This window comes from Anolis sagrei, chromosome 6 (genome assembly GCF_037176765.1).
Source record: "Anolis sagrei isolate rAnoSag1 chromosome 6, rAnoSag1.mat, whole genome shotgun sequence".
Taxonomy (NCBI): domain Eukaryota; kingdom Metazoa; phylum Chordata; class Lepidosauria; order Squamata; family Dactyloidae; genus Anolis; species Anolis sagrei.
In genome coordinates, this window is record NC_090026.1 from 107,815,216 (window position 1) to 107,841,578 (window position 26,363).

At 34.8% G+C, this 26,363-nt stretch overlaps 1 protein-coding gene across 5 annotated transcripts in view; it reads left to right on the forward strand.

Annotated features, from left to right (window-relative positions):
- Positions 1–26,363, forward strand: part of MLLT10 (MLLT10 histone lysine methyltransferase DOT1L cofactor) — a 124,793-nt gene that overhangs the window by 87,726 nt on the left and 10,704 nt on the right. For all 5 annotated transcript variants that reach the window (XM_060782379.2, XM_060782378.2, XM_060782380.2 and 2 more), the window contains 5 exons: positions 4,511–4,689; positions 17,583–17,697; positions 18,967–19,039; positions 23,566–23,720; positions 25,694–25,882. In XM_060782379.2, the coding sequence (XP_060638362.2) occupies positions 4,511–4,689; positions 17,583–17,697; positions 18,967–19,039; positions 23,566–23,720; positions 25,694–25,882 (711 nt within the window). The remainder of the gene's footprint in view (positions 1–4,510; positions 4,690–17,582; positions 17,698–18,966; positions 19,040–23,565; positions 23,721–25,693; positions 25,883–26,363) is intronic.

Here is a 26,363-nt window from a genome sequence, read left to right on the forward strand (position 1 = left end):
ATTAAAACTATTAAAACATAGCATCTAGTGCTGTAGTTGTCATTCATGTTGCTACATTTATGTAGATTCTATATTGCGCTACTCCCCAAGCACCTGGTTTCACAGCCAAGTCTTAACTTTTTTCCTGAAAACCAGGAAGGGAGGGGGCCGATCTAATCTCACTTGGGAGGGAGTGCAAGTGTAATAATAACAGTAATAATAGAGTAAAATAATAAATGTAATAGTAGCAATAACTAGATTAAAATAATAAATGTAACAATAGAGTAAAATAATAATTGTAATAATAACAGCAAAATAATAAATAACCTTGACTCGAGTATAAGCTGAGGGAGGGCCTTAAAAAGGGCTGAAAAACTCAGCTTATACTCGAGTATATATGGTAATTTAAAAGATTATATCAATACAGAGCCCATCAAATAAAAGCCCTTCCATAGTTGCCACAGTCAGTTTCCAAAGGATTGCTGGAATGGAAACCTCTTTGCCTGACACTGGGAAAACAACAGGGAGGAAGGCAGCTTAACTTCTCCCTGGAGACAGTTCCAGAGCCTAGCTTGCTGCTTTTCTTCCAGGCACAATTCAGCATGATAGTTATGACCTATAAAGTCTATATGGTTTGGATCTAGGCTACCTGAAATAGACCCATATGAGCTTATCCAGTTCAAGATCTTCATAGAAAGACTTTCTGTCAGTTCTACCACCTTTGCAAAAGTGACCTTTTGACTGATTGCTCCCAGGCTATACAAACCCCTCTCCCCCAAATATTGTGCGTTTCCATCCTGCTTTCTCTTTTATTGGGACAGGCTTTTCATGGTGTGGGCTGTCTTCCCCTTTCTTATGTTTTGAATTCTTTTAAATTGTTTTAATATGAATGTGTATCTAATTATTTTTACAATTATGTTATCTAGTTTTTATTAGTCATCTGTTTTAATTCATATTGTAAGTCACCTTGAGACCTGCAGTAGGAGAAAGGCAGGATGAACAAGTAAACAAATGCTGCTGTTCCCCTTGTAGCGATGTGTGATTATGTAAATGCAGCAGAACTGGCAAAAGGTTGTGGCATTCGAGTAAGTTTGTCAGATGGAAAGGTTTATTTTAGGTTTTTGTTAATTTGCTGAGCAATGTTTTGAATAAACAGAAAATAATGCACAGCTGCATTTAGTACTGAGGCTTGTAATCATGCAAATAGATGTGAAAAAGTGGAGGAATTTGTTCTGGTCTCACAAAGGCACTGATCCCTGCATTGGTAGTCAGCTTGCAATGATTTAAAGTAGATGTTGGAATACGTTTTCCATCTAAGTATGCAGATGCAAAAAGTTTTTAATAAACCTATTAAGTAGAGAATTATGATTAGTCAGGGGTAAAATGCTACCAAATGATATTAAAATCAAAACATTATTTTAATGGTTAATGATATCAATAAAATGTGCATGTTATTAAACTGCAAGCCAGCTGTGTCTGGTACGGAAAACAAATCATGACTTACGCATTGCCCAAAGATGTTTTCTAACACTATCATTTCATTTACAAAATAAACATGATTGAGTGCACTTAGAAAGCCTATAAAATCAATATGATGTGGTTAAAAATAACCCTCTTTTACAGGTTTAAGTGATCAGAGCAATAAAGGCCGAAAGTGGGTTTTTAATTCAGTAGAATCTCAATTCTCTATATAGATTCCTTTTGTGTGCATATTAAAATACAATTTTTACATGGAGTTCTTTTCTCTAATTCAAAAGCTATCCTGTAGTTGTACTTGATGGTAAGTTATATTAGAATGTTCTCCACACATTCATTTATCACAAAAGGTAAGTCTTTTGTGTAAAATTCTGATTGAAGATCTGCATGTTCTATTGATTGGATGAAATCCAAGGTTGTAGTGAGTCATTTGTTCAGTACCTCAGTGAAAACTTTGTAGATGCCTGCAGGAGGTTGATAGGTCAATAGTTCCACTGGTTCCTTTTATTATAGTTTTTTTGTGTAGCAAGTGATAATGTTATTCCATTGCTAAAGCTCTTTTCCCTTTATTTTTATGACTGACTTTACTAGATTCCATTCATAGCTACAGCTCCCTCGGGCTATCTTCCACTTCTGACTAAATATGAAAAATATATTAAATCTTATCCATAATTCCTTGGTGCGCAGCTCTGTCAAAGATTAATAGCATACAAAGAGTTTAAAGTTATCTATTTTAATTTATTAGACTTTAGTTGCTTGGTATTGGTATCATGTTCTTCTGTTTATGAATATACAGTTGTTGTTGTTGTTGTTGTTGTTGTTATTATTATGTTTATGTATTTCTCTGCTTTTCTCTCTCCAAAAAGGAGACATAAAGTGGCTTACATTAAAAGCATTTCAATACAATTTAAAATAAAAATATACAAACATTAGATGAGATGAAGATGAGATGAGGAGGTCTTCAGAAGAACCTCTCTTAAAGACCTCAGGCCCCTGGCAGGCTTGTGCAAGGAGATGCGGTCAGATAGATAGCCTGAGCCTAACCTGTGGTCATAATCAGCACTTTGAATTATTATTATTATTATTATTATTATTATTTACAAAATCTGAGATTATCCACTTAGCTTTCAGTGCATTCCTATATGACTATTCAAAAGTAAACCTCCCTAAGGAGTTCAGTAAGACTTCATCAATACATGCATGTAACAATGCAACCCTAACCACTGTTTTCCTTTTAAGAATCAGCAAAAACTTAGATTTAGAAACAGTCATTTTACAGAGTAGGCCCACATATTATTCAAAGGATCAATTCCAGAACCTTTCATATCTTATGATTTTTGTGTAATCAGGTACACGGCTTTGTGTAATAAGCAGACGTGTTGTATTATGCTTTTTGTCGTTCTTTGTTTTCTTGCATGCCTTTACTAATTTATAACTGTTGTTAATGTTTATTTTCTAGTCAACTTGAGGGTCTTTGTATCAAATGATGGAATACATTTATTGGAAGTATTTTTGCCTAAATGTTGTTTCTAAACCAGTAGACTAAAATGAATTCAATTTAAAGTCAGGATTATCAACCTTTGATTTTAAAGGTTGCTTTCAAAGGTTGAGGTTATAACTGCTTGTTTTTCTTTTCCTGAGACAGGAACAGAAAGTGAGAGGAAGCCAAGGACTGAACCTAGAGAACAGGGAGGGAGTAAGATACAAACAAAATAGGAACATGAGGATTTAAGCAAAAATTATGTGGGAGAACTTGTTTGGAAAGGAAACAAGAAAAAGAAGTAGGGAAGAGATCACCATTGATTTAACATGCAGGGAATGTTGTTTCACAAAAGTTGATCAATTAGTTGAGAAAACAGCTGCAAACCATTTCTCAATACGTTTCCACCATTGTTTCCATAGAAGAAAATATTTCATGAGAATGTTACTAGATAATGTTTAAATAGCGTGTAACTTGAAACATGGTGAAAAGACCAGGTAAAAGCAGTCTTCTGGTGTGCTTCAAGTATAAAAGGTAACCACTCACAGAAGCACTTGTCAAAATTTCCAGTAGTGTCTTTCTTCTCCTGGTTTGACAAGTATCTTTTCCTTTTGATTCAAGTGAGTAAGCTGTTGGCATGATGTTCAGTCAGGCTTTATTTGGTTGATGAGCAAACGGTTGGAGGTGTGGAGATACTAGTTGCAGATGGACTTGAAGTCAGGCACTTTATGGGGAGCCAGAGTCAGGCAGACTGCAGTAGAGGTTTGAAAGGGACTGATGCAAAATTGAAGCGTAGGAGAAATAACAGTCAATGCCGTGATCAAGAAAAAGATTCAGCAGAGTAAAGTAGCCTTCCTAGTCAAGAATGATAAAGTGGCCTGGCAACATGAGTTATATGGGCCGTAGTTTGGAAGGCCAACTGTCAGAATTCAAGCTCAGAGATTTAAGTTGGCTGTCTTCTCCCTGGAAATGCATTCCAGAGAACATATTTTCCTCAAGACCATAGTCTACTCAAGCCCCTGTGAATCCAATATGCTTGTGGTTGTAAGGGTTAGGGGTTGGAGATTTGCTGAACATGTTTGGTCAAAGCCTCTTCATCCAGCTCATTACAGTTATATAAAATATCAAATATCTATAGAGAAAAAGAATCACGAATCAATTTTCTCCTTTTCTTAATGGTGTACCTCAGACAAACTTTTTTTATAAGAGCAGACCACTTTTAATCTGTAGTGGTTGTTTTTAACATTTTTAGCTTGTTATAAGAAATGTAGAATTTGCATTATAGTTTTGAGGGAAGTTTTGGTAAGCAAATGATCATTATATAGTAAATAAAGAACTTGCTATTTATGAACATATCTGTTCTTCTTCAGCATCAAAATGAACTGATCATATCTGTATTCTAATCCTGAGGCATTAAAGATCTATTTGGTTTTGAGCAGAACTGATATCCACCAAACAAAGCTTGTGGCAAAATATCTACTTTTAGAATTAAAGAATTCTGTTTTGAGTAATAAAAACTTAGTCTATATAAACATTACTCCAGGTTACAGTGTGTGTGTGTTTGTTTTTTTGCAGGCATTTATAACAGTAATGATGTAGCAGTATCCTTTCCAAGCATAGTATCTGGCTCGGGATCTAGTACTCCAGTTTCGAGTTCACATTTACCTCAGCAGTCTTCTGGTCATGTGCAGCAAGTGGGAACTTTATCTCCATCTTCTACACCTTCAGTAACTACAGCTGTTGCTACAACTCAGGTAGGTTGTTCCTAGTACTGGTGATAGTAAATCCTGACTTGATGAATGGGTCATCTTGGATGTTTATATTTACTATTCCTAGATGTAAATGTTAAATCACACTTGGAACTGTCTTATAAAACATTGGAATAAAAGTGTTTAATCCTTCCTCATATTTGCAACTTCTATTTTATTTATTCTGATTATATTTTTCTCTTTACTAATTTCACAGTGCTTGTTATAAAATCAAAAATCTTTGTATAGGTCCTAACCCTAATATCAATTAGAATATCCACAGAACACGGACTTAACTCTATCTGGGACTGCTAATATACAGGCCGTAGTATTAATGCCTACTTACCATTAGTCTATATATTCCCTGTATATGCCCTCCCTAGGGATATCAGATCGGCCCCCTCCCTTTTAACGTTTCAAAAAAAAGTCAAAACTTGGCTTTTTGAGCAAGAGTTTGCAAATGCAGGGTAACAGGCAAACATAGGACAATGGAACGACTGGACTATGTGACTGGACAATGTTTTAACAAGGAGACGCTGATATATGTTTTTATTGATCTTGTTATGGTTTTATTTTATATGCTAATGTTTTAAATTGTATTTTATGGTATTGGGGCATTGAATTGTTGCCAACTGTAAACCGCCTTGAGTCGCCTTCGGGCTGAAATACTGCTGTTATGACATGTGTTATTTTCAAGCCTACATTTTCAAAACAGTTCCTTTACAGACCTCTACTAAACAATTTTGGTTGATTATATGTAGTGATAAATATGTAAATTGATTGATATATACTGTAATTTCTTGACTGACATATATCAGGATGGGCACACTACTGATTTTCAGTTGCTTGGGAGTACAGTATTTTTAAGGAAAATATAATTCTGATAGGCATTTTAAAGCACTGATGTGTTTGTGTCAGCTAGTTTTGGAATATTTTATTGTCATTGTAGGTTCTTGCTATTGTTGGTTCTTGCTGTTAATATAATTTTTATTTTTACTTGTTTTTGTTGGTATTTTACAATCATATTTATCTTGTATACACTTTTGTCATAGGAAGCAAGCATATGAATAACCAAAAAAGTTACACACAAAATAAATCTGATTTTTAATATATAACTAATTAGTTGAATGACAGAAAGGTAGAAATTGTTTTTATTTACAAATACTATTCCAGTGATAGTAGCTACATCTGTTAGCAGTCTCTAAGATTTGATTAGACTTGCTTCATTCTGAAGACTTATTTAGCCATACCTATTTCACCTGTAGAGCCTGAATCTCATGAAGTTAACATTCTTCCACTTATACTTTTTTAATTAATATACAAGTTCACCTTAACAATCAAACAACAAATCACAATGTATTACTTGAAGCTAACATTCTTGTTGGTTTTAGTAAAGGGGAAATAATGTCTGTCAGATTAATACCTCTAGTGCTGACCTGGGTAAAAAAATACTTATGTTCTAAGAGAATAGTAGTTCTAGAAGAAGCAGATATGCTTATGCCGTAAAATAGAAGGTTCTTTTATAAAGTTTTATATATGAAATCCTACTAAAACAGAAATAAAGATTAAGAGCTTTTGAATCTGAATTCAGCTTTAACATTGTTAATGTAAAAAGGGCACTCCCACTTGATAAAATGCTTATTCTACAAGTGGCTCCATTCATTAGTTACAGATGTTGCTGGGAAATAAAGGGCAATATATAAGAATCCTTCTGTGAAGCAGCTGTTTCATGAGAACTAGAATTGTCCTTGAGCTAAGCAGGTGTAAGGGTAGTTTATTGGGAACAAGGGGCGGGTAAGTAAAATGATTGTTACCTCCTTACTTTTCAGTTTAAATTGATATTTCTGCTCTTTTCTGCTCTTTACATAAAATGACAAAAATCAACTAATGTTATTAGCTTCTTGTACTTTTTTTTTATTTCATGCTGTGGTTACCTAGTGAAGTTTTCTATTTCATAGTTACATTTTTTGCAGCAAATGCACATATATTGTACAGTTGTTTGATAAATTTAATCTTTATGGTTGTGTATGCAGTGTATATTTTAGAGGGGTCAGTGATATGTTATATAGATGTCTTCCAACAAACATTTATGTACAATTTTACAAAGGCACAGGTTTCTAAACCTTATTTAGCAAAGAGAGAGGCTATTAATATGCGATGCACATTTAGTTAAAATTACTATTTTTATTTTATTCTTTGCTGCTCCAGATACAATTGATACAAAACAGTGTATAGATCTGTTCATGAGATGTTTGTGCAGTGCTATTTCATGCATATTTTAAAATATGTTTATATTAACATTTTAATTTGGGATTTGTCTTATATTTTACTAATAATTATTGTTATATCACTCTTTCACAAAGCCACAGAGGAAGCTTACATTTGCATATTATAATAAGCCTCTATTTTGGGAAGAGGGTTATTAGTTTGTACTTACTGTTGTTGTGTCAATTTTAGTATTGGTACTAGTTTTTCTGCTGGGGGGTGGGGGTGGGGAGTGTCAATTTTAGTTGTACTCAAAGTCTTAGGAACTGTCTGTGAAGAGTGTGATTTTCAGACTTTTGTGGGGAAACAATTATTGTGTCTTTTTGCAGAATTAAAACAAAGTATGAATATGTGATGTGTGGAATGTGATATGCTATAATTTTATGATCTATTGGGAGGAATGGGTATGGAAGTTGGATGTGAATGGTTGAAGAGATGTTAAAAAGGTCAGGTGCATTTCAAGCTAATGAGTGAGAAATATGTGTCTGTCAAAAGTTGAGGTTGGCTAAGAAATATGTAAAAGATATATAAGTTTTAGGGAGAGCCAGAGTTTACTTAGAACAGTTGGTTTGGTTTACCTAGGATTAGGGAGAAAGAGTTAGTAGGGTCAACTAATACTTAGATGTATTAACTCCTCAAACTTTTTTAGTAGAGTGCCGTTTCACAGTTCTACGGATTGTTGGAGGCGAGGCGGGGGCAGACTACAGTTTGAAAAAAGCATGAAAAAATTCCTGTGCACATTGCACATACCTTATTTGTAGTGTAAAAAAACCCATTAAAATGCAATATTTACAATGAAGAACCATTTTAACCAACATAAACTTTCAGTAGAAAGTGTGGGCCTGCTTTTAGCTGATGGGATAGTCAAATTAATTAGGATTGTTGTTGGTGTGTGCCTTCAAGTCATTTCAGACTTAGGGCAACCCTAAAACTATTCTGAGAAAAGTATCTTACTTGTTTCCTAGAACCATTTTATATAGGTAGTCTTCTAATTATATGTAATGAAAATTGTCAATATGCCAATTAATTCTTGATTTTTTCCAATGTAAGCATATTGTATATTCTCTATTGAGTTGCTATCTCTAGTTATTCTTTGGTAGGACTCAAGAAAAATGATTCTGCTTTGAATGTCTCTTGGTCTTTTGTAGTGAAGATGGAAAGAATTCATTTAGTTTTACACAGTTTCTGCCTTTGTACCTTTATCATCTTACAAGTCTGCTGCCTTTCTGGCTGGCTTCTGATGTATTTAAAGAATGTTTTATTCTTCATATATAGGGCAATTTGCTTTTCAGAGCCTTATACTGAAATAATGGACAACTCTGTAAAATGAAAGGACTTTATGTGGGGGCAGGTCATGTTATTTTTGGATCATGGCCAGAGCCTGGTAAAATCAAATTAATTACTAAGACTTAAATCCTACGCCTATGTACCTGGGAGTAAGCCTTATTGAATTTGATGACATTTCTCTGTAAACGTGCAGGCAGGTTGATTGCAGATGCTTGAAATAATGGACTTGCTTAGGTATTATGTTTCTTAGACCTTTAACATAATTTGAGAGACAGTTAAATACGTGGGTTTTTTTTTCTTTAAAGGACTGATAGTAACTATAACAGTGTCCTTCAGTTTATTGGAATTTAAGTTGTTAATAGTTTCAGCTGACAACCACAGTTTCATATAGAAGCCTGTGGGAGAATCTGATGTCAGGCCCTGAACTTTGTCCTGAGTTTGTGTGCTTCTCTGAAAGGTAGTATTTGTATCATTCTACAGTGACCTCCTCTGGTTGGCAGACATAAAACTTAAGCTGTTTTTTTCTCTTGCCCCCATATTGTAGGGACAGTGAAAATGACATGTAGCATTTTTCTAACTCTTTTCAGCAAAAAACTTTTTTCATTTGGTTATGTTTGCACTTAAGTCAGAGCTTGGAAGGACATGATAACATTTGCTACAGGGTCTGCTTCTATTTAAAATGTCATTTGAATACCATTTGCAAAATGCTAGACAAAATTAAGCAAAACTCTTTCTTTGTCGTTGTGGCTGGGGACTTGGGGGCAGGAAAGAGGAATTTACTGCCGGGGGGGGGGGGGATTCCACATAACATGTGACTCTACTACAAGAACAAAGGAATCATAGTTGCTCATAGTGATAGTGTTGGGCCAATTAGAACTTATACTTTTTGTTAAACTGGTTTCAGCAGTATAAGCCCCTAAATAAATATAATTCAGTAAAGCTGATAGTTGCATGGTCTTGTGTGCACTGCTGCATGCTGAGACAACTGTAGCAATGTTTCAGTCCAGCAGTAAATGCTTTCTGCCTTCAAACTGAAGCTTATTTAGTTGGGCTTATCTATTGCTGCTGTAGCAACCATCAGTCTCCAGGCAACTGAGGCACATTGACCTCTTCGATGAACTGAGTGTAGCACTACTTCATTTTAGCTTCCTGAGACAATAGTAATACTGGCAAATGTGAAAAAAATATTTTTCTTTAAATAAAAGACTGTGTAATGAAAAGATTCACTTAACTGCTTAAAGATATACCTTGCGAAAAACCCGTGTGCAAAATATTCAATAGTAGTAATCAAACTTGCTTAATAATGCATAGTCTTATGGGTCAAAGATAATTAGAATGTGATTTCAAATATTTGATGCAAAAAGGTATTCAGATTGTATGGAGTGTATTAGTTAGCAAAACCATGTATTGTAGTAGACCTTCTTTAGGTATATATGACTTTATTTTCCAATTGTTACTATGGCAACAAGAGTTAATTTTGTTTGTCTACATTTCAAATTGGGTCCATCTTTTTGAAATGCTCCTTATAACCTACCCACTTACCCACAATCTACCTACTTACCTGGGTGTAAAGTATGGTTTTCTTTTGAGTAGATATTTTTGATATCAAATGTTGATAGAAAATAACAGTGTGCTTGCCGAACCTATATTTTGTTTGTTAACAGACAAGTCAAGAACTCACTTTTGGAACGTCTAATTATTACCTTAACTTGGTAGAAGATGTAGGCACCAATATTGTACCAACAGATTTGTTCATATATAGTTATTTCTTTTGGGAAAAAATGGGAAGTCCACTGGCTTCAGGTTGTATGCTGATATGCTATGATCACATATTTTTAAAGGGCTAGTTTATTGTGGTAATTGAAAGTGAAAATTATAAGACCATGTATTTAACATTCCATTAAGAGTGATACATTTCATTATCCAAGTTGTTTCACATTGTTAAAAGTTAGACTATTTTTTGCTTGTGTTCTTGTAAGAGAGCTGAGACAAAAGCATTCTGAAGGCGTGCCATTGATATTTTGTCTTTCAGATTTCTAATTTCTCTATTTAATGAAAATTTTATAGCATCAGACAATTGTTATTTTTAATATACATTTGATTATGAATATCAAAACTATAATCCACATTTGGAGGCCAAAATTATGGATTTTGCTATAACCCTTGAATAAAATGTTTGGTTATGTGACAAATATTGTTATCTTACAAAAATATACAGGAAAAGCTAAAGAGGAGAAGCGAACATGTTAAAATTGGAGAGGGTGTAAATTGCAAAATGTCTACATATGTACAAATACAGATAGGAAAAGGAAAGTAAATGAGGGTAAAACTGGGTTGGGAGAGAAGGCAAGGAAACCTGTTTCTGTTAGGGACCCAATGCAAAGAAAGAATCTTAAGAGGCAAAGGAATTGCCATATATACTCATATGTAAGTTTAAAAATTGCAAATGAAATCCTGAAAAATCTGGACTGCTGGCAATGCTTTGTACTCTCTAACATTTTGGGCATTTGAAACAGAGCAGAGTGTTGGCAGCCATTTTTAATAGAGGCTGCCTGTATAATTCCCATGAGGCTTGGAAGTCTCTCTGAAAGCCTTATAAGATTCGCAGAGAGACTACAGGAAGCCTCTATTTAAAATGACCTCTGCCAGTCTACCCAAAATGGTTACTGCTAAATGTTGATTGAATTTAAAAGGTAAAGAAAGGGAGTTGGAGGTTGGGCAAGGGAGGAGTAATGAGATGGGAATACTTCTTTGTCTAATGTAAATTTCTTTAAAGCTGGATTGTAGAACAATGCTGTTACAGCAGCTTTTTCATGCCTGATTCAGATGTCCTTAATTTCAGTGTGTCTTTTCTAATTTGAACAAATCTGGATCCAGCCTTGCATACATGGCTGGAGAATAAGTAGTAGTGAAGACCAATCTATACTTCATTTCTTCATGGTACTGTCTGTAACCCATGTATATCCTATTCTGTTAATGAAAATATGTGGCTTGTCTCCAGTTGTATTATTTCACTAATGCAAATTATTTTGCCTTTTGTATTCTTCTTAGCATAAAATTGGACAGAAACAAAAATAACTAGTAGACAAACCTTCTTTACTTTTCCAAAATAACATATATTTTAAACATACTATAATCAAGGTCCAGTTCAGGCATGTAGAAGAGGCTTCAACTGTGAATGCCTGAAGTGCACACTAGTCGTGTTTATGGATTGATAATATCGGTATATATTGTAAGTGGTCATCTAAAGAGGGCAGCCTCTATTAGGCAAAGAAGTTTTCCACCTAATTAGAAACCTTGATCTTTCAGAGTTCTGGATCATGTCAAGAGTCTCCACTTGTTGCAGAAGTCCTCCTCTGACTGTTCATGTGAGGAAAGTGATAATGGAGGGCAAGACTAGAATGTTCCCCTTCCTCGTGTATCTAGTTTAACCTAAATAAGTAAAAAACTGGGAGAGAACATATCAGTATATTGATAGTGCTAATTAGATTGCTCTATGTCTAGTGATGTCTTGGCATATAATTAAACTAGTACCATATCTTTTTTAGTTTCCTTGAGAAATACTGCATGTTCTTCAAAGGAAATTGCCTTTTCCTACTTTCATGTTTTATTTGTAATGTTCATTAAATTAAATCAAAATTATTGAACCCTGCTTTTTAGAATAAGATGACTCCAGGGGCATAATTGATCCATGGAGTGTCTTCTATATTCTTGTTTAAATTAATTTTGTAAAGAAATTAAGCTTTATCCAGGTATTTAATGTTAATTTGTTTTGATTGTGATTGTTTGTTGTTGTTAGCATCTAATGGCTGCCAGTTGTAAGCCACCCTGAGTCCTTCCTCATGGGGTTGAGAAAGATGGGATATAAATGTTTGAAATAAATAAATAAATAAATAAAATCTTCATTTTTGTGAATAAAAAATGTACCTAAATACTTTTGGAGTGAAACACATTCCTATATATAGGTGCATGTGTGTATATGTGTATATCAGAGCTGATGGATCTTCAGTTTAAAAGTCCTAAAAAGAAAATGCGCATTTGTATTAGAAAATATTTTATTTTGAAATCAGCAGTGAAATGGCTCTTTATTTGAATTTGAGATATCTGACCCTAAACTATTAACAAAAACTAAATTTCCAAGAGCAGTATTGATTAGTTATAAACTGATTATGTAGCAGCTCTGAAATTGGTGGCCCAGTCCTTTCTTGTTGTCCTATCATGAATGAAAGAGAGTTCAGTAATGGTTTAAATACAATTAAATCCCTCCCCCTTCTTTATGGAAACTCAACTGTGGGCATTTCAGCATTAGCCTAAACAATCGTTCTGAATATGTTAAGCCCCTAACAATTAGAGAGAAGTTTGGGGCATTGAATAATGTCGAATGATGCAATTGAACCTGACAGCTTCAACAGTCAAGCTTCTCATGGGACCTGAAAGTTGTTCACACTTGGTTTCATCTCTCATCACACGCTGAGTATTAAAACCTTACTGCTGGGGAACTTAGACAGGAATGGAGTCTGTTTTAGAAAGTATTTAATACCCCCAAAATTGTGGTCTGGAATGTGTGCCAGGCTGTTAAGATAATAAATATTGTTGTCATACTATTTATCAAAAATAAAAATAAATCTTTTTCTTTCCCTTACTTTTTTGTTTAAACTGATTTTCTTGAATAGATAATTGTTCTAAAGGGTTTATTGGCTATACAAATGCTAGTCATAAAATCATAAGTATGTTACATAGTCATAGAATCATGTGTCAACTATTGATACACCCATTTGCAGGCAATGGCAATGGTCGGCCCCTTTCAAAGTCTTTGTTTTGATTTGCATGTGCACTATCATCATGGTGAGCTGTTGATCCAAGGGTAACCTCAGCTAACTAGAGGGGAGACTTGAATGAGCGTATGATAGATAAATCCTCTCTACCATCCTTTCTATTGGCCAGCCATGTCACCTGCCATGTGCGCCTGTAGGTACAGAAGAGGAAAAAATGATCTTCTGAGTCTCTGATTATTTCATTCCTGGATTTCGGTAGCTGATTGGATCATGTTAGCACATAATCTGACATCTATAACTGCATGTGAAGACTAAGAACAACGTATTTAAAACACTAGATTTGTTTAGTTTAATTTTCACTTATTTATATTATAAAGTTATGTATACATGTATTGAGTTTGATAAAATCTTTAAAATAATGGCATTATAACATGTTTGATATAATATGTTTTGGTCTTCAATATCTTACAACATCAATAAATGAAAGTATTTTTGACATATTCGTAAGAATGCAGAATTTTTGAAATACTTTTAAACAGCTCTTATTTTCAAACTGTTCTGCCCTAGGCTTTGCTTAAAACCATAACCATGTGTATTGATAGAATGATTCTCCATGTTTAATAAATGCTTTTTTAATATTGTCAAAACATAATAAAACATGATGTTCCTACTTCCCATCAAATAATGCTGTAATCTAATATATTACTTATTGTTTTCCCAAATGAAGTTGTCACATACCCAGTAATATCATTTTATCACATTCTTCTCTCTGTTCCACCCGAATCCATAATAATAAAAGAGTCAGTAATTTGGTTTAAGATATATAATTCCAGCTTCTTGATTATTTTTATACATAAACATTTGTCTCAGTTTTTAAATTGTGCAGAAAATCTAATCTGTAGCTAAGGAAAAGAGCCAGCTTGGTATAGTGGTCTGAGTGATGGGCTAGGGTTTTGGGAGACCAGCATTCAAATTCCTATTCAACCATTGAACCTCTCTTGGCAACTTTGTCCAAGTCACATTCTCAACTTTAGAGAAAAGGATTGGCAACTTTCCTCTAAATAAATGTTTCAGTTATAAAGACCTGAATTTTCCTGTGTTTATTGGAAGAGAAGGATAAATATAGTGCATAACTGCAGTTTAGTTTATTCACTTCTGACAAAATATGTCCTCTCTAGGCATTTTCTAGGTTTTCCAGCACAATTCTACCATAGTCTTGCACCTGAGGGGTTTATTTCAGTAGGGTTTTCTATTATCCATGGTTCTGTGTATTCATGTAAAATCTGGGAACATGTTGCTTGCAGATATGGGAATCATCATATTGTATGTGAATACTCATTACTCCAGTATTTTGGTTCCATCCTCACTTTTTGGTTTTGTTCTCCAATTCTTTTGTAAAAATGTAGCTTTTGTATATAATGATATACTGTGTTCATACAAATTAATTAAATAATCATTCGTAATCTATAATGGTTAGCACAATTCTCCACATACATATTTGCTTCTTGATGACTAGAATATCAGGTGGCATCCTGCATGTGAGTGAATGATCACAGGTCACATAGAACACCTTTTTAAATATGTATCACTCCAGTGCTTTTCAGCAGATCCATTTCACTCATTCAGAGCTGTTGTTCTGAGTGTGTTTCTTAGAAACCCACGATCATTTAATGGTAGCTCTTTTCACGCATTCAGACTAAACACAGATACACCTCAGTTACAAAGCCTCTGAAAAAGGTCTTCTTGTTATACCTCCCAGGCCCATTTCTTCTTTGTCATTTGTTTATCTGGATTTTTTAAGTAACATTGGAAGAATAGTGAAGGAAGCTTTCAGTATGAAGTGTTGTCTGACATAAAATAATAAAGCTTGAGCTGGGAAAGATTTATATTCCCTTCAAAACCATCCCCCCATAGCTGTGCCTACCTTATAAGAGACAATAGAAATAACAACTGATTCCAGAAACCCCTAATGATCATGTATACACAGCAAAAGAGAGCAAAAAGATGAAAGCAGATAGGTTTGAGCTATCTCCCAGTTTGTTAAAGGAGCTATAGATTGATAGGTTTGGTCAACAAAATGGTGATTATAAGAAGAATTGAGGCTCGTGAAAGGAGAATGATCCTTGAGTGCATTTGGAAGAAGACTTCAGTTGGTCACTAGAAGGTCCAAAACATTTCTTCTTAACACAGTGGTTCTCACCTTTTTTTGACCAGGGCCCACTTTGACTGGGACCCACTTGACTGGGCACCCCTTTGACCAGGGACAACTCTCCAGCATTAGTACCAAAAGGGGTGGGGCTGGTTAGATCTTTGGAAAGGAGCAGAAATAAAATAAAGAGGAAGGTGGTTTGTGGTCCAGATTTTCATTTTTGTCACCTACTACTGGGCCAAGGCCCACAGGTTGAGAGTCACTGTCTTCATACAATGTTCACCTAACCTAGTTATTTTATTTCACACATGCATATTGTTTTAGATAAAATGTTTAATTTATTTTCTTCTTTTTGTTGTTGTGTGGGAATTTTTTAAAATCTTCTTTACCATTTTAATTGTCACTCTCTGAATTTTTTGTTAAACAAGTAATTTTCAAACTATTTTGCTAATTGCAGTATAATTTTATGTAGAGGTCTGTTGTATGTAGAGGCCCCATCCATAATGTCTCCATTTGAAATAGGTGTCTAAATATGTTTAGCAGCATGCACTAAGAAGCTCTTTTATGATGAAAACCACTGAATTCAGGTATCTCTAGTTATACTGAGGTTTCTCTGCATGTTGATCCACATTTGCTGGGTGGCTGCTTGAGATCTGCTTAAGGAATCCGTTAAGGTCTCAAGCTCCCTCTGCAGGACTAGCGTGCATCAGTCTGTTCCTCCAACCATTTTCTGTATGCACATGTTTCTACGAGTCATCTGTAAGCAGTGAATCATAATGGATGCGAGTATGTGTTTAAATGGGTCTAAATAACCCTTTATCATGCTTTTTTGTCACCATTTGTTTACTGAACACCTTAAATCTACAAATTTCCATACAGAGTAGGAAGGACTTTTTCTCAGGATTTTGGCTGTTGGTTTTTCACAAATCACTAATGAAAATGTCAGTGTTTGACCACTTTCCCCTATTTTTATGGCAAATTGTGTTTTTGATATACTTCAATATTTTGCAGGCTTGACTTTCTTCCTAATATACTTCTGGGGGAAAATTAATATTCCATTGTAATGGCAGTTAAAACACTATATTCTCATCAAATTCTGTTCAGTTGGTGTCTTTTCTTATCTTGCCTTATTTGCTATTCATAATTGAAAAACCTGAGGATTGACACAAGTTCCTAATGATTTATGGGGAAGGATTATGTTTGAGATATTACTTGAAACAGCTAGCATGCATCTATGAATTCCTTTGTAGAAGCTTAATACGTTGGCCAAATACTAAAACCTAATAGATAAACACGTTATACTTCAAATTTTCCTTCAAGTAGGCTGCACTGGACGGCTCTATAACTATGTGCATATTCTTAGACAGATTTAAAACCCATGTCAGCTATGCATCTAAATTTGTGAGTGGCTTGACACTTAAACTTTAACACATAATGTATTATTCTGGAAAAAAGTAGTAGTTTGTCTGTCATACCAAACTTCCAAAAGGAGTAGTTGAAGAAGTAAGATAGCAGAAAGTAACCTAGTCAAAGGAAGAAGGTGCTTTTATTGCAGTGAATTAGGCAAATGTTCTGCCAGCCTACCCAGTTTTATCACTTTGAGGGTTCATTTTCGCTTGTTTGGCACAGGTCCCAGCAGAGACCTTCAGAATTGTGGTTAGCAACATGAATGAATGAATGAATGAATGAATACAAACTTTGGATAAGCTCTTCAGTAAGTCAAGCTGGCCAACTGCCAGAATACATTCCTTATAAGGAGGTCGGAGCAGAGATGTGATTCACTCAGCCTTTTATTGTACAGAAAATATACTTTTAATAACTGTTTTATTTTCTAGGAAATAAAATAAAAACCTGTTTTTGTTGTGTGTCAGAATAGAAAGTAACCAAATATTATGCACGTTTGTCAAATGAAAGAGTATGTGAAAGGAAATATGACTCTGTGGTTAAACTATGAAGCTGGAAGCTAGACCTTTTGACCCTCATTGCCTTCTTGTGATGTAAAGATCCCAAGCATTTGTGAGACATCTGTTGTCTACCTGCCCTTATTTTATAAATGGGTTAATAAGATTGAATAATTAGTATGACCACATGGTCACTGTGCAACTAAGCCCTGGTATTGCTAAAATGATTGGAAATATAATTTGTGCATTCAATATATTGTGTATTTTTAACATAAAAATCATAATTCATGACTTTATGGCACAGCTTAAATATGGAATCTTGTATATGTTTCCTCCTAAAATCTTCACACTGTATCAGAAAGTTGAAAATAAGACTGAGTTCTGAAAATGTTGAAAAAAACTTCAGTTTGAGCAGCATTATTCATTTGTCTATATTGATATTTTATTTAATGTTTTGATATGTCTTTTAATTTTTTTTCCTTTGTAAGCCTTTACAAAAGATGTCAGTGTTTTTTTCCCTAGGCAAACATCCTACCTGGATCTTCCCTTAACCTGCCTCAGTCTCATGTGTATGGTAGTAGGTTGAACCCCACCTCAATGGCAACACATACAGCTCCATCTGAAAACAGTCAAACAGGCAAGTTAGAAATTTAAAGTGTCTCTTGGGCTGTGATTATTTCAAAGATTTTAAAACTTTGTCCCTGCATTTAAAACATGTGCATGTTCAACAGCTTGCTATGTTTTGGATGTAACCTTTTCCGTGCAGGATCCTCCACGGTCTGAAATGTAAATGCTTAAGAAGAGTCATGAGCAGGCAGGAATGCAACAATGTCTCCTGTGACTTTTGTGATTGATGCTTTCAGTTCCTTTAGTTCTCGGCAAGGAGAGTAGCATGGCACTGGATTTTGTTGTGAACCGTTTAAACCTTTATTTGCATAATGCATGGAATTTCGTGATACACAAATGCATGTGGCTGAGCTCTTGTTATACAGATTCCAATGTATTCAATAATTATATGAATATTTGCCAATTGGTGGTTTTTTTTCTTCTAGCATTGGCTAACTTTAGTAAAACCACAATTTTAATGAGCTCCTGGATTTGCTTTGTTTCATTCCTTCCTTAAGGATTTGTTGACATGTCGTAATAGTCATGCCTGTCTGGGGGAAGGGAATGGGTTTAGCAGTTTACCAAGAACGGATCAGTCTTGTCTTGCCCTCTAAGAGGCCAGAGGTCATTTGCTGCAGAATAGGGGGAGGGCAACCTTGAAGGGGGCAGATAGGGTTATTTTATTGAGAGGCCATAGGGGAAAATAACCCTTTTGAGTCTTGCCAAGCAAGCTGCTTCTGTGGGTTTCTTTGAGATGTTTTAAATACCTCTTGCTGTCTCAAGTCTATCTTCTTTCTGTATGTAATAACTCTTTTTAAAAAATGTGTGCTTTAACATTTAATTTGCAAAAGTTTCAGGGGGAAAAGTTTGAAGATAAAACTGATTTGCAGAGCCCTTTTTACGGGTTTTCCTGGGATGCAAAGTGTTAAAAAAATACAAAGCCTGGGGATTTGCTGTGATAAGCATACAGATTAGCTGTCCACAGCTGTGATTCATTACTTTCGCTGCAGAAATTAAAAGTGGCTGAGGGGAGGGCACTGGAAATGCAAACCATGCTTCTGTGCTGTAAAACTGAAAGCAATGAAAAGGCTGGGGCTAATCTGTGGCCTGCTTCACCCACAGAAATGTGTATGGACAACGCCTTAACTCTTGCAGCTAGCAATTTTAAACTAGTAGCTTTCTTAGTATAAGCAATAGTTCCCTGTGACTGGATTATGTTTTGATTGATCTCCAACCTGCAACATTTTAAAATCGTATCTCGGAAAGAGTCACTCTGGGCTGTGAAATATTTACTCTGCAGATCAAGATCTTGGAGACAATAGCCGGAGCCTTGTTGGCCGGGGAGGTTCACCCAGAGGAAGTCTTTCACCACGGTAAGCAATATTTACACTTGAGAATTGAGGCAAAAGAAATCTTTCAAAGGTGTGGAAACTTTTATCAGTCATGCTTATATTTAAATTGAAACATTTTTAAAGATAAATTGTGTGACCAGGTGGTTTTCGGGAGAAAATGCTATAACCATTTAAATGGGATTACTACGAAAACAAATAATATCTTACCTCAGATATGAAAATAGATTTAGAGATTAATATATATTTATTTTTACATATTTCCTCAGCTATATAGCTAGTTTATTTTTTTAATAATTTACACCTTCATATACCAAGCCTCTGTAAGTTGCATCACAAATGACTAGCATTTTTAAACAGAATGAGGGATCAGGTTTGCATCGGATGGGGGAAAGCAATGAGCAATGTAGAAAAACTGAATATCTATGGGCAATGAAATGGATTTTCTCAAAAATATCAAGTAACCAAAATCGAATTGCTGATGGCTTCATTTACTTTCTGCTGGTGTCTTTGTCTAAAGAAATATTAGTGATCAATGCCATGGAAAGATAGTACTGCTCTGTTTGGAGACTGACTTTGGTGAACGATTGCCTCATAATTATTGGATGCCATTCCAAAGGTTTTCATTTTATGGTACAATAGCACTACATGCTGTTACTGCAATCTATGCAGTTATTTAATAAGTTAGTAATAAATAAAAAAAACATTGTTAGTCCAGGCATGTCAATGTCCCATATCTAATCAGAAGTGCTGTGTCATGTACAAGAGTAAATGAACTGTAAAGTGAATGTTGCTGATCTGTGGCCTGGTTTTCAAAAGCCTGCAAATCCCAAAGACTGACAGGAAAAAATAGGATATATACCTCTGTAAAATAAGACAATGTTATTTTATGGACAAATATTTGAAAGTTGACCAAACAGCCCAGTTTTATGTGTATACTTACTCAGCTTTATTTCTACTGGAACTCATCACAAGGTTCCAGTTTTTATTCACTTATTTCAGATTAAATAACACTGAAATGTAATGTGTTTTGTTAATGTTGTGGAGCCCTAAGCCTTTTGAATTTTTAAAGGTCTGATGTATGTAGTATCAAATAGCTTTGTTCTTTCAGATTTTTTATTGTGGGCATTTCTTTCCTTTTAAGAGCTTTAAATTAAAGCCTTTTATGGCAGATGAATGGAGGAGTTAGAATTAAGTCACAATTCAGCGAAATTTTCTTCTTTGCACAGATTGCACATAAAAACAACAAGCTTCACATTATTAACATATTTGCCAATACATTATCCACTTACATGCATGTAACAAAAAGAAAACCCTGAAAATTTTAAATTCCTGCAGAGGCAAAATGAAACTTTTAACATTTAATTTATCTTTAATTTTTTGATTAAAAATAATTCTTCAGGCTTTTTTTTTGCCTTTCCTATAAACTAAAAAGCATGGGCATTTCCATAAGACAAAAACACATCTGTCTGTCAATGCATATGGAATACTACAAAGAGGCCTATTCATATCTACAAAATCACATCCAACTATTTTTAATATAAAAGCTGCCTGGATAGATCTAGCCAGTGACCTTTGGTGAACCTAGCACTCTGTCTCCAGCAATGGTTAAGACTGTGTGCATCAGAGGAATTATTCAAGGAATAAGCAGGTATGGGATGTTATCTGCCTCCCCCAACACATATTCATCCCGGAATTCAAAGGGTTTAGTTTTAGTGCAATCTACTAAGCATCTATGGCAGTATAATCTTCAAGCCTTTCTATAGAGCTTATGCAGGGCTCCCACAGTGCATCCAAATTATTGAATGGATATTGTGCAGCCATCAGGATTGAGGGACTCTATACCCTCTGAGAACATTTGGATAAGTGCCCCGGTCGCATTGGCTAATAACCATTGATAGATATTTCATCCTAATTTGTTAAAACTGCATTTAGTGCAATATGCTATATTATTGTGTTTCTGTGACAATAAAAAGATGACTTTTGTATTAAATTGTAGCATACATAGCAGTATTATATTCACACCGCACTATTTATGTTTCATTATTTATGATAGTACAGAATTTTTATTTCAGTAGTTTGAAGTTAAATTACACATATGGGAGGAGTTTAATATCACAATTTTGTGAACTATTCTAGAAATATAATCTTTGAAATCTTGAAAGTATTATATAAACAGTGATTCATACAGGACAACTATATGATCTTTATACTATTTTCTCTCTGCGGATACTTTCTAGTATCCTGTTTGTTGTGATTGTGGTAGCTAATTGATCTGATGTTTATAATTAATTTATCTACAAGATCTGTTCCCTGAGTTTCAAGAATCTAACATTGTATGTTCATGGCTAGCATTTTCACATGCTTACCTGTGAACAGTGAATTTCTGTCTGCCATTTTCTGACCTAGTTATTTGTTGTTCTTTAACAGCTGTTTCTAACTTTTCAGAATCTGTTCAGTGTCATCTGCCTCAAATATATAATTTATTTTTATACAGTTGCTTCATAAGAAAATCAAATCCATTTAACAAAGTAATCCCTTTTACTTAGGTTGCTATCTAGTAATTTCTGTCAGTTGTAACTTGCTGATTATTACCCATAGTACACCTGGATGTAGTACTGAGTATTTTTCCAGATTGTTCATACTTTTGTATCCTGTGTGCTTCAATTATTCATGCTTCTGTTCTACTAAGTAAAATAGGACCAAATTGCTATTGATCTTTTCATTATAAAATTAAATGATTACGTGAACTACTATTTTGATGTTCTTTTTTCTATCAAACCATTTCCTGAAGTTTAACACTATACATTTGTATCTATATTGCCATGTAAAAATATTTGTTCTGTTAATACCACTTGTGTACTGTTTTTCTTAGAAGAATTCATAGGGTTTTGTTGTGAGTTATGAGATCTAGTCAGTCCAATCAGGCTTAATTTCTGGATATCTTAAAGTATACCAATGCTCATGGGAGTAACCTTGTTGAATCAAGTGGAATTTACTGTGTTAATAGTAACATCTAGGATTGCAATGCAAGTTTGATTTGAAAGTTACTTTATTGCATGAAAAATGTAGGTTCCATTCACTACATTAAATCTGTTTCTAAGTTCCAGTCTCCCCCAAAAGAGCCAGAAAAATTACTAGTAGTCTTCAACTGATGCTCCACTGAAATGCTACTTAATTGTGTTTTTTAAATATGTTATTCATAACAAAATAACATACAAAAAGCCCACTAGGTGAAGAGGGAAGTGTACTGTGATGCCCTGTTTAAAATTCTGTATTTTAGTTTTTTACCTTGACAGCTATGATTATCAGAAAGTGGTCTCAGTACTGTTCTAAAGAAGCAGGAAATAATTATTTTCATCCTCTAGCATTTTAGATAGTTTTAATGTAAGGCACATATTGAGGAGAAAACTGCTAAAATCAATGCAATTTTTATAATATTTAAAAAGAGTGTGAATGCAATCACATCAGTTGAATAAGATGCTGGTGTAGTAATACAGCATTGAGACAGAAGATGCCTGACAGGCACAGTAAGGTCACAGTCTTCAAAGGACTTGCAGTGTCCTCCCTGGTTGGTAAGTCTATTAGAAAAATTGGGAAATAAAAGTTTCCAAATTGTTAAAGTGTCTGTCACATTATATTCCGATCAGGAATTCCTGTGCTGTGACCTAAATTAGCTGTACTACATGTGTCTTTAATACTTTCTTGTATGTATTAATGTATTGCAAAAGGATATTGGAACACCTTAGAGAGCAACTGAGAGACTAAGTCTACTTCCTCAGATGTGGAAACTTCTGCTCTCAGCTTGGTTTTCTCCACCTCTAAAGAGCTGCAAAATCCCTTTACATGCCCATATCTCTGGATTAAACCCTCATTCTTTGCATTTAAAAGGTGTGCCCTATTATTCTCTAGGCTCAGTTATCCAAAGATACTATACTAAATTATATAAAGTTAAGGTTTTTAGACAAATGTGACCATTGTGTCCTCTATATTCCTTGATCTAAATCAGACATCTATTTTACCAGCTATTAAGATTTGTGGGAGTTGAAGTTCAAAACACCAGAAGGCCCAAAGGTTGGGAACCACTGGTCTAGATCTTATGGATAACTGATTACATTATGAAGTGATTTTCCTCTTAATATACTTTGAGGAAACTCAAGAAATCTCTCAAATTGTTGATTTATCTAGCATTTTTAAATTGTGTTAGTCCTTTTCTTTATCGTTTTCCATTTCTTTGTCAAAGAAATCTTTTAGCTTAATAAACTGCAGTTCTCTGTGTAATTTTATGCTATTTACTCTGAATAAGCAAAGCTTTGATTTTTGTAATGGAATCAACTTAGAAAAAAATGTCATGACGAGATTTCATTAGTGATGTATTGTTGATGAGGCCTGGAACATATTTATTTATTTACTTTATTTTTATCCCACTTTTCTCCTGAAGCCGGGACTCAAGGCTAACTTTTTGGGGTCTTAAGGAATATTTGCTTGCAATGCAATGGGTTATTCTCCCTCTCTCATTCATTTAAGGCTAATGTATACTCTTTCTGCAGATCTCCTGTAAGTAGCTTACCAGTTCATTATGATCAGTCGGGGAATAGCAGTGTGGAAAATTTGCCCCCAGTACCAACAACTATAGAGCAACTTCTGGAGAGGCAATGGAGTGAAGGCCAGCAGTTCTTGCTAGAACAAGGCACCCCTAGTGACAGTAAGTACTTCATATGGTCTTGCCTGATGTTTTGAATGCTGAACTTGTTTTTAACTATATGTTGATGGCCTTATTTATGATATAGCATAGTATTCATCAGTGGGGTGATTTATGAGGTGTATATGTTCTCTGTGTTGGAAAGGTAATGCTAATTCCTTCATTTTTTTTTAGTGTCAGGGGTGACTTAAGAAACTGCAAGTTGCTTCTGGTAAGAGAAAGTTGGCCATCTGCAAGGATGTTGCCCAGGAGAAACCTGGATTTTACCATCCTCTGAGAGACTTCTCTCATGTCTCTGAATGAAAAACTGGAGCTGAAAGATGGAAGCTCACCTTGCTCCCCAGATTCGAACCTCCAACCTTTCAGTCAGCAGTCCTGCCAGCATAGGGGTTTAACCCATTGCGCCACCAAGGGCTCCATGTATTTAAATGTGATTCTGAGTAGCTTATTGTCATGAAATTCTTAGCTTTACTATTCCTCTGGAATGTTTGAGCAGGAAGGAAAATGAGGCAACAGGATCTGTGGTGGTTTCAGTGGAGAGATGGGACTGTACCTTTTGAAAAATTATGATTTTAAAAATCAGTACATCTTCATTGAGAAGTTGTATTCTGATTTCATTGTCTTACATTTATAGAAACGTTAACAATCTGAATTGTTTAACAATATTCTACTATTTAACACAAATTCCCTTTTGCATGCTTTCCTTGTTGACAGTGAGTGAAGTGCCATCTAGGTTTTTTTTTTATGAATGGTACCCTGACAAAAATGCTAATTGTGAGGAAATTCATGCAGGGATAATCCTTTAAACATGATAGCTGGAGGACAGGTTTAGCTAAGTCTTATTGCATCTCATTTGGGCACACTGAGAGTCCCTTTGTATGGTCTTGAAGAGGAGGGATAAAAAGCTAAATCCTTGGGAAATGACCAGATGTGCCTGGACCGGTATGCTTGCGTCTGTATTAGGCCCAGAGGTCACGTTAAACAAATACAATTTGGAATTTTAAAAGTGGCTTTGCTTGTACTATAATTGCCAAACTTAGGTATTGGCCAATGCAAGTCCCAAAATGTACCCAAAAACCAAATCTGAGAGCAGAAGTGGCTCAGGATGGGCTTTATTGGCAGAGACTGCAGGGCTCCGAATGCTCCCTGCTGGGTGCTCTTTAGAGGCACATTGAAAACAGTCGGACTCTGTTAATTTAAAAGCAATAAAAACAGAGTAATTTTTTTCATTGATAGCATAAATGTTTGGGAGGGGGTTTATTTTGGTTTAGGAGTTAACACTATTTCATCTTCACCATGTTTTTTAAGACTATAAAATGGTTTTGAGAGTAAAACTTCACAATGCAACTCAAACATCCTTTTCTCAAACAAATTCTATGCTAATGGACATTCCTGAAGGGATATCTCTCTCTCTCTCCAGCCTCAGCTGGATACATATTTTAAAAATCTTCAGTAAATATAACTGAAAGCACATGCAAGTACAATTTGTTCACAAACTTTGGCAAAACAAATGAATGTATATGCGACAGGGGCTGTTTGTGTGCTTTGGAAGTTAATAGGAGCCAGGACTCACATTTGAAATTGTGTGAACCTTGATGTATTGGAGCCTTCAAAACCTTAGGCTCAAAAGTGACCATTGGGGTGTCTGCAGGGTCTAGTGTAACTTTTTAGATAAGGATTTCAATGCTGCAAGTATATGGACAAACAGATGATTTTTGCATATCAATTAGTGCCTGTAATTTTCATCATGACTAACTTCAAAGGTAATATTAGTTCCATTTCTTTGCTTAAATATCTGATAATGACATCACTATAAGGGTACTTCTACTCTGAAAGATCACTCCAAGAATATATTTGTTAATGACTAATCAGAATTGTGTAGCTTTGCAAAATGTAGATAGTTATTCCTTAACACAAGAACTCATTCCAAGAGAATTGTCAAGGATTTAGATTAATTGGTCATCATTTTTGTTTAGTTTTAGGCATGTTGAAGTCATTACATCAGCTTCAAGTTGAAAATCGTCGCTTAGAAGAACAGATTAAAAACCTGACTGCTAAAAAGGAACGCCTCCAGCTACTAAATGCCCAGCTTTCAGTTCCTTTCCCAACAATTTTATCCAATCCGAGTCCTTCCCATCAAATGCATGCCTTTTCAGCTCAGGCTGGTAAGGAAAGAGAAATATATATTTTTTATTCATTTCAAAATTTCCGGAAGGCTCAAAGTTTCTTAAGCTTCTTAGGCACATATCAATCTGCATATGAAGAAAACAAATAGTTTTATTAGTGCTTGCTTCCACAACAGATCGTGTAAAAAAAATCAGTATTTCCTAAGCATATTTTTAAAAGGGCGTAGATTCGTGAAACTTTTTCATTCAAGAGTTGAGATTGATGTTATATTTTCATGTTCTGCAAGATTGAATTGCAGGCAAAAGTCACAGTGTGAAATGTTTTTCGAATTGCAGTTCAAACAAGCTGCTCATCTTCATGAAATAGCAGTGTCCTTCATCAGTACTTTTGAGCATAAATAGAACATAGTGTCATCGTTATTTGTGAAAATGTTTAAGATAAAATAAATTCAACGTTTTACTTAATGTGATTTATGCCTTCTAGATGCAAAATCTAAATCTTGCTCTTTTGTGCCCCCCC